At 43.7% G+C, this 9,044-nt stretch overlaps 2 protein-coding genes across 4 annotated transcripts in view; one reads left to right on the forward strand and one right to left on the reverse strand.

Annotated features, from left to right (window-relative positions):
* Positions 1-6,526, forward strand: part of SIRAL1 (SIR2 antiphage like 1) — a 47,221-nt gene extending 40,695 nt beyond the window's left edge. Inside the window, exons 7-8 of one of the 2 annotated variants that reach the window (XM_007463620.1) lie at positions 5,367-5,426; positions 5,680-6,526. In XM_007463620.1, coding sequence (XP_007463682.1) covers positions 5,367-5,426; positions 5,680-5,693 — 74 coding nt within the window. In that variant the 3' untranslated portion in view covers positions 5,694-6,526. The remainder of the gene's footprint in view (positions 1-5,366; positions 5,427-5,679) is intronic. The other variant, XM_007463621.1, reaches the window with a different exon arrangement.
* SRPRA (SRP receptor subunit alpha) overlaps positions 6,458-9,044 on the reverse strand; it is a 6,243-nt gene continuing 3,656 nt past the window's right edge. The window contains exons 9-13 of one of the 2 annotated variants that reach the window (XM_007463619.1): positions 8,808-8,980; positions 8,494-8,707; positions 7,937-8,100; positions 7,749-7,847; positions 6,458-7,582 (exon numbers count right to left, since the gene is read on the reverse strand). In XM_007463619.1, coding sequence (XP_007463681.1) covers positions 7,454-7,582; positions 7,749-7,847; positions 7,937-8,100; positions 8,494-8,707; positions 8,808-8,980 — 779 coding nt within the window. In that variant the 3' untranslated portion in view covers positions 6,458-7,453. The remainder of the gene's footprint in view (positions 7,583-7,748; positions 7,848-7,936; positions 8,101-8,493; positions 8,708-8,807; positions 8,981-9,044) is intronic. The other variant, XM_007463618.1, reaches the window with a different exon arrangement.

The following is a 9,044-nucleotide window of genomic DNA, read 5'->3' on the forward strand; positions in this document are numbered from 1 at the left end:
GTTTGTGGTGGGTAAAGTCATCACCAAGGTGAGGAATATAATCCTAACCAGATTATGAAGGGAGATGGCGGCTAGCCTTCAGATTAATCAGTGAAATGCAATTAGAATTTAGATTTCAAAATAGAGAAGAATGATAACTCCCTTTCGGCTAAGGCCGTGAGGAAAGGAATACATTCATGTAGTATTGGTGAGAAGGTAAAGTTAGTACAACTTTTCTGAAGGGGAAATTTGGAATATGTTCAGAAGTTTAAAACCTTTGACCCAGAAATCCCACTTGATACAATTTATCTTAGGAGAAGTTTCTCCTAAGGAGATCACGGGATACTTGTACAATTATACTACACAGTTGCACAAAGATACAAGTGTAGGGCTGTAATCAGTGTTGTAGATAAATGGCAAAAATTGGAAGCAATCTAAAATGTTCCAGAAAATGGGGGATTCTATAAATACACCATTTATTAATTGATGAAATACATATGAAGCCATGAAAGAAAAAATGCTTTTACTGGCCAAAATAATGTCAGAGATATAATACTGTGAGTGACAAAAAAAAAAAAAAACGGTCGTAAAATGCCACCGTGGTCAGTCCCTGGCATACAAAATTGTAGATATAGTCTATTTTTGTTTGTGTGCTTGTATGAGAAATATCTGGAATGAAGTTTACTAAATTAACTGTGGTTATCTCTATGCAGTAGGATTTAATGTGTTTTTTAAAATATTTTGTTGCTATGTTAGCATTTTCTATGATTATGCGTTGTCTTTATAAACAGACAAATAAAAAACACACTTTGAAAATGCTATTTGGAAACTGTTATGGTGGAATTAAAGTCAGAGGTTAGGGGTACCACTCACTTGACATTTTATCTCCAGGTTCTAACAGGAAAGCCAAATGGGGATAAAAGGTTCAGTTTATTAATGGCTCCAGGCAAGTTCTCGGTTAATCTACAAAATGCAAAACCTTTTGGTATAGCTAAATTGGAGATTGCTTTTTAAAATCTCAGTTTGAATAAAGCCGGGCCTCAGGGTGTGGCCATTCTGACTCACCACACAGTTCCAAAGGAACCTTCCTGCTGTCTGTAGGATATGTTCTTGAAAAGTCATGTGCCAGTATTCATTTTCATTGTCAATCTGAATACATGTTAGGGAGCCTGTTAAGGTACAGGTAATTTAGTAGATTAAATTGATCTATTAATTAATCAATTTATTAATCTATTAGTAGATTAATAGATTGATTTAATTGTCTTATACCCAATAATCATTCCCAGGTTTCTCTTCTGAATCAGATTGCTTCAAGTGGAATTCTCCTGTGATGAGAAATTCCACAGGCTCTTATTGTCCATGGCTGTGTTTTGATGGAACAAGGTCTGTAAAAGGCATCACCATAACTGAACACTGAAAACTAGGTCTACCCTTTTGCCAGAAGACTTTTTTTAAAAACCCTTAAAAAGACAGATCTTCTGGTTTATCTCTTTTGTGAAAACAGTTTGCTATTCTTTCTTGCGGATATGTTTTCTGCTGTCCTGCAGTGTTCCAGATTCTTCTGCTGTTTGCCCACACATAGGACTCTCAGTAGGCTTTTCCACTGGGCAAGGAGTACATAGCCAAGCTCTACTTATTTCTTTTGATCTGCCTTCTGAGATATTCCACCCAGGGAAGATGCTAGGGTGGAAAAGAACAACATCCTTCTGGACAGCTGTTCCTCTTACACTGTGTCTTTTCTTGACAAAAACCATGAGAAGTATTGTGGAGCAGCACAGACTCTTTCATTAGCTGCGTGGGCTTCCTAACAGAGCAGCTCTTCTCAAAGTTATCACTCATTAAGGTATTGTGAATTGTTAAAAATCAAAGATTTTCAGTGTGGCCAGGGGCTTTATTAGAATGGTCAGCTAAGTTTGTGATCTAAAATCTAGCAGAGCAGTTTTAGGTTAAAAACACTTTTTTGTTTTGAGACAGGTCAAGCTTACCTTCCATCCGTGGTTATGTTTTGATTCTCTATAGATAAATACCGATGAGAGGTCCGAGGTCTTTTGCTGATGTTTTCTTTTTTTAACCCTGACCTCTTGCTGTGTGCCTGGCATTGTGCTGTGTACTCGCTTTTGCATAGTGAGAATTACTTGGGTTCAAAAGATTCTCTAGGATCCGGGTACATTTCTTTCAGAAAAACCAAGTAATGGGGAAAAGAAAATAATTCTTTTATAATTCTTTACTGTAACAGAAGCAGTTACTTTGGTATATTTCAGGTAAGTTTTCCTTGTGCATTTCTTCATGGCTATAAACAAAGTACACATACACTCCTGGTACTTTTTTTTTTTAATTAATTAACTTATTTTTGGCTGCATTGGGTCTTTGTTGCTGCGCGTGGGCTTTCTCCAGTTGTGGCGAGCAGGGGCTACTCTTCATTGCAGTGCGTGGGCTTCTCATTGTGGTGGCTTCTCTTGTTGCAGAGCATGGGCTCTAGGAACGTGGGCTTCAGTAGTTGTGGCTCGTGGGCTCTAGAGCACAGGCTCAATAGTTGTGGTGCATGGGCTTAGTTGCTCGCGGCGTGTGGGGTCTTCCCGGACCAGGGCTCGAACCCATGTCCCCTGCATTGGCAGGCGGATTCTTAACCACTGCGCCACCAGGGAAGCCCCCTGGTCCTTTTTTTTATTCAGTGATACATCATACATTTTCCCACATGGCTGCAGTCTTCATAACCAGTATTTTTTTTTAGATTTTTTTTTTCATATGGACGCTTTTTTTTAAAATTTAAAATGTAACCTTTTATTTATTTATTTTGAATTTTATTTTATTTATTTTTTATACAGCAGGTTCTTGTTAGTTATCTATTTTATACATATTAGTGTAGATGTGTCAATCCCAATCTCCCAATTCATCCCACCACCACCCCCCGCGGCTTTCCCCCCTTGGTGTCCATACGTTTGTTCTCTACATCTTTGTGTCTGTTTCTGCCCTGAAAACTGGTTCATCTGGACCGTTTTTCTAGGTTCCACATACATGTGTTAATATATGATATTTGTTTTTCTCTTTCTGACTTACTTCACTCTGTATGACAGTCTCTAGACCCATCCACGTCTCTACAAATGACCCAATTTCACTCCTTTTTATGGCTGAGTAATACTCCATTGTATATATGTACCACATCTTCTTTATCCATTCGTCTGTCGATGGGCATTTAGGTTGCTTCCATGACCTGGCTATTGTAAATAGTGCTGCAGTGAACATTGGGGTGCATGTGTCTTTTTGAATTACGGTTTTCTCTGCATATATGCCCAGTAGTGGGATTGCTGGGTCATATGGTAATTCTATTTTTAGTTTTTTAAGGAACTTCCATACTGTTCTCCGGAGTGGCTGTATCAATTTACATTCTCACCAACAGTGCAAGAGGGTTCCCTTTTCTCCACACCCTCTCCAGCATTTGTCGTTTGTAGATTTTCTGATGATGCCCATTCTAACTGGTGTGAGGTGATACCTCATTGTAGTTTTGATTTGCATTTCCCTGATGATTAGTGATGTTGAGCAGCTTTTCATGTGCTTCTTGGCTATCTGTATGTCTTCTTTGGAGAAATGTCTATTTAGGTCTTCTGCCCATATTTGGATTGGGTTGTTTGTTTTTTTAATATTGAGCTGCATGAGCTGTTTATATATTTTGGAGATTAATCCTTTGTCTGTTGATGCACGTGCAAATATTTTCTCTCATTCTGAGGGTTGTCTTTCCGTCTTGTTCGTAGTTTCCTTTGCTCTGCAAAAGCTTTTAAGTTTCATTAGGTCCCATTTATTTTTGTTTTTATTTCCATTACTCTAGGAGCTGAATCAAAAAATATCTTGCTGTGATTTATGTCAAAGAGTGTTCTTCCTATGTTTTCCTCTAAGAGTTTCATAGTGTCCGGTCTTACATTTAGGTCTCTAATCCATTTTGAGTTTATTTTTGTGTATGGTATTAGGGAGTGTTCTAATTTCATTCTTTTACATGTAGCTGTCCAGGTTTCCCAGCACCACTTATTGAAGAGACTGTCTTTTCTCCACTGTATATCCTTGCCTCCGTTGTCATAGACTAGTTAACCATAGGTGCGTGGGTTTATCTCTGGGCTTTCTATCCTGTTCCATTGATCTATATTTCTGTTTTTGCGCCAATACCATATTGTCTTGATTACCGTAGCTTTGTAGTGTAGTCTGAAGTCAGGGAGTCTGATTCCTCCAGCTCTTTTTTTTTTCCCTCAAGACTGCTTTGGCTATTTGGGGTCTTTTGTGTCTCCATACAAATTTTAAGATTTTTTGTTCTGGTTCTGTAAAAAATGCCCATAACCAGTGTTTTTAATGACTGTGTTATAATCCAGTGTGGATGTCACAGTTACCTAATTATTCCCCTATGTTAGGCAGTATCTAGTTTTTTCTATTGTAAGCACTGTTGTAATGAATGGTACAGTTTTTCCTTTTGCCAGTAGGATGGGTTCTCAGTATAATTACTAAGTCAAAGGGCATGAACATTTTAGTGGTTGATAAATATTGCTAATGTGCTTTCCAAGAGAGGAATACCAATTTGTGTGTTCGGGTGCTGTCTTTTGTTTATATTCTAATTGGCCATGTTTCTGATTGCTATTCTTTCCTCCCGTGTGTTCAGATTTAAACCTCTTCCTATACATTATCTATCCCAGTGCTGTCCAATAGAATTTTCTGCAATGATAGAAATATTCTGTAATCTTCTCTGTCCAGTACTGTATCCACAAGCCGCATGTGACCATTGAGCATTTGAAGTGTGGTTAGTGTGACTGAGGAACAGAATTTTTTTTTTTTTTTTTTTCTCCTGGCCGCACCACTCGGCTTGCGGGATCTTAGTCCCCCACCCAGGGATTGAACCCAGGCCCCTGCAGTGGAAGCTTGGAGTCCTAACCACTGGACCACCAGGGAGTTCCCTGAGGAACAGAATTTTTAATTGAATTTAAACCTAAACAGCACATGTGGCCAGTGGGATGGCAGAGCTCTAAAGCCCTTTTATACCGTGGGCGTGTCTACTTTTCACTCTTGTACCTGGTTGAATTTGCCTCCTTGCACGCTGCTTCCTGACCCCAGCTGGAGTAGTTTTTTTTACCTAAACTTGGCCTTCTGGACTAGTTAGGGACAGCAAGCACACTTGCTTTTTTCACAAGTAATGTCCGTGTACTCAGGGATCTCACTGCTTCCCTTTTGTTTAATACAACAGTGTGAAGACTAACTGGTTTACTGTCCTGCCTAATGTGTGCATTCCTAAATAATGTCATCCTTCTTAGTCAGACCATGTACTTTCGTCTCCCTTTAGTTGGTTGCTTTTCTATTATTAATAGTTTTAGCTTTTCAGCCAAATATCTGATACTGGTGTATGTTCTGTTTAGCAGGGATGGTAAGAGAAGGCCAGCTAAATGGCTCATCGACAGCACACAGTGAAATGAGAGGTATACTGTTTCCTGTTCTACTATTTGTCAGTTTGTCAGCAGAAAATGCTTTCCCGGAACTTAGTTAAGACCTTGGAGAACCTCTCCTACCTGTGAGAGTCTGTATTTTCCCACCAAGTCTGTTACAAGTTTCCTAGTATCTTGTGTCTTGTCTTCTGAAGGGTTAAGCTTGACTTAAAATTCTGCAGCTTTAGATGTGTAAACCTGTTTTGTGAAACTTCACTTAACTCTCTCCCTTTGTCTCTCTCCACAGACCGTAGTACATGAGAGGGCTAGAGGAATCACCACCATTAGACCAAGCTGTAAGGGCCTACCGTGGACAGTGTTTAACAAGTAAACTCACAAGAACCCAAAACAGCTCCTAGGAAGTACCAGAACGCAGAGGTTGAAGGCCGGGGTTAGCGGGCGGGTGTCGCAGCTTTCACCCCTTCGTGCCGTGCCGGCTGCTTCCTGATCCTCTGCGGCCTGTTCCAGTTCAATACCCAAGTGACAAGGGACCCGGAGGTCGCCCTGCCCCACCCCCAGGCTGGACAGGCCTGTGTCCACACAGCAGATCCACGGGACATCTCTACCGACCGTGGCCACAGCTCTGCGTGAAGGACTCGGGATTTAGATGCCACGGGATCGCCGCGGCCCTTGTTGCAGTTTTGTACTCTATACTTGGTTTTTCAATTAAGCTTAATGGCTTTTTTAAAACATGGCTTGAAGCTCTAGTTTTCTAGATCTTTTACAGTGTACAGTCTTTTACATAATTGAGCTGTATTAAAAGCTTGTTCATTTACTTCCCAGGGCCCCAGCTCTACTTTGAGTCACTTTAGAAAACTCCTAACCTGCAAAGATACAAGCCGAATTTAAATTTTAGAAGTTCTCTTCTTTCACCTTGGGGGAAGGTGATCTCATTCTTGGGCCAACTACTTATTTCTCCCTGATTCCTCAGCATTATCAATTCCTGTTTCCCTTCTTACCATAAATCCTAGAACTACAGTTAGTGTGATGTAGGATTTTAGTTTTGAATCCTCCTGTAAAATAACTCCAAGACCTAAAAGGCAATTTATTTATGAAATTTATTTTCTTATATAAATTATGTATTTCTCTGGGCAGACAGCCGTCACCTTATTGCACTAATAGCACATCTGTAACCCCAAGCTACAGGACAGGTCTTAACAAGGTCTGTATTCAACGTAGCGCTTGTCTACCAGGCACTGTAGAGGATGAGGAAACGCCAGGATCCAGCCCAGGGGAAGAGGGGGAGGGGGCAGTGTGTCTCCCCTTCTGACAGCTGGTTTTCTCCCGGGAAGGGGAACATGCAAAGGTATGTCTGGATTCTGGAAGTGGGAGGAGATCTTGGAGGCCGAGAAGCCCAGTGCAGCACTGCAGCTCGGCTCCCTTCATCTCTGAGGGAAGCAGCGACTCCTCTTTCGCTCATCTCTAACACATCACTGTGGCCTAGCTGATGCTTTGGGGAAACGGGGCCAGGGGTCATCCTGGAATCAGCAGCAATTAAGAACAGGCCATACACTGCCACAGTGTGGGGGTGTCGTCCTGGCCCCAGGGACCTGAAAGCTGTGTATATCCTAGGGGGAGGTGCCACTCAAGACCCAGAGCTGGCTCTGGAAGCTCTTTATCTAATGGAGCTGGGGATGATGCTCGGACGTCCCCATGACCACACTTAACTAGCAAAGCTCTGGTGCTGGATCTTCTAACCATTGGTCAAAGCTGTAATGAGACCGAGTCTGTAGGCAGAGTGAAGGGATGCCTGTGTGAGTAGGAAGGGGGAGGAGCATGGGGCTGGGGGCGGGTAATGGGCAGTGACTGACTGTAACATGATTAGGCCCTCCTTGCAGAGGGAGGCTGGGCTGAACAGGGAGTGGGGTTAGGAGGGGCTGCAAGCCCTCGCCTGGAGCTCCCCTCACTCTGCCTTTGAACTACACTGAAGGCAAGTTGCTCACGTACTCTAAAGCACATTCTTGATACAGGGATGGGGGCTTTGGGGGGAAGCGGTGATTTGGTATTGGCCAAGAGCCACATTAAGCCTTCATGAGGGCAGCCACCACGGCCTTGGCGTTGAGACTGCGTAGGTCACAGTAGGTCTGGCCGGTGCCCACAAAGACGATGGGTTTGCTTGTGATGTAGGTCATAGAAATAGCAGCTCCCACCTGAAGCAGAGAAAGGGGATACCCAGTCAACTCCAGGCCACTCCTTTTCACCCCCTAAGCAACAGGAGGCTTTGGAGCCAGTGTGCCCTTAGAGCCTCTGCTCCCTTGTGAAGGATGGCCATTCCCCTCTCCCAGTCCCACTCTGCCCTGTGTCGTCCATATTTACCTTGTCATCGATGGTATCAAATTTGGTAAGGACAATGCCATCAATGAGCCGAGGCGTCTGGGCCATAGAATGGTCAGCCAAGGCCCTGTTGAACTTGACCTGGAAAGGAGGAACATGACGTTAAGTATAAGATGCACCTAAAGTGGCCAAAGCTGAGGTTGGAAAGAGAACCAAGCCCTAGCCCTCACCAGCTGGTCCACGGCCTCATTGCCTACTAAGGCCTCCCCCACAAACAGCACCAAGTCGGGTGTGTTGACAGTAATGAGCTTGGCCAGGGCAGTCATCAGAGGGGCATTGTCCTGCATGCGGCCAGCTGTGTCCACCAGCACCACATCAAAGCCTTGGTTACGTGCTAGAGAAAAAAAAAGTGGTCAAGTCAAAACTCCTGGGCTGTCACGTTTCCAGCTTTCCTCTCAGGAAGTCCCAAACTGGCCATATTAGAAGTCTACCTGTTTATTTCCTTAGGTTACAAGGTAGTGTAAGAAAAAATTCCCATAGTCAGCCATCAAGCATATTTAGGAAAAGGATGGCGGTAGGTAAAGGTGACCAAATAGAGATAAACAAATATACTAGGTTTGCCTGCAACTACACTTGTTACCCCAAAGCAGAGCACGGCATGTCACTAATCTGACCTGTTACTGCGCAGAAAGTTGGTGGTAGGGTAACCCTGGTCCTCTGCAAGTTCCAAGAGAACCCAAGGAGAAAAGGGGCCCAGAGAAGCCCCCCAGCTTTCTGTGCACTGTACCAAAGGCAATGGCTTCCATGGCGATGCCAGCAGCATCCTTGCCGTAGCCCTTCTCAAACAACTGCACCATGGCGCGGCCACCGTGATTCTCGGGGGGGTGCAGGGCGCGCAAACGTCGGGTGTGTGTCCGCAGCTGCTCCACAGCCCCAGCACGGAATGTATCACAGGCAGCAATGAGGACACTGAAGCCATTCTCTAACAGCCAGAAGGAAATCTGCAAAAGAGGCAAAGAAAACTGTCACCTAGACCCAGAGGTACCAGGAAATGCAGAGTGAAGAAATGATGTCAGAGACGGGCTGCGGAACTGCACCGACCTTGGCAAGGTTAGTAGACTTCCCCACGCCATTCACGCCACAGAAGGTGACCACGTAAGGGCGCTGATGACGCTGGGCATCCATGATATCCCGGAGCATGTCCACACGGCGCTGTGGCTGCAGAATCTGCACCAGGGACTCTTGGAGAGCTAGCTTTACGGTGGAAGTCACCGCTGAGGTGGGTGGAGAGGTATTATCAGTGAAGCCCAAGTAATGTGCTCCAGGAATGCACAGCCC

This window comes from Lipotes vexillifer, unplaced genomic scaffold (assembly GCF_000442215.2).
Source record: "Lipotes vexillifer unplaced genomic scaffold, Lipotes_vexillifer_v1.1 scaffold442, whole genome shotgun sequence".
NCBI lineage: Eukaryota > Metazoa > Chordata > Mammalia > Artiodactyla > Lipotidae > Lipotes > Lipotes vexillifer.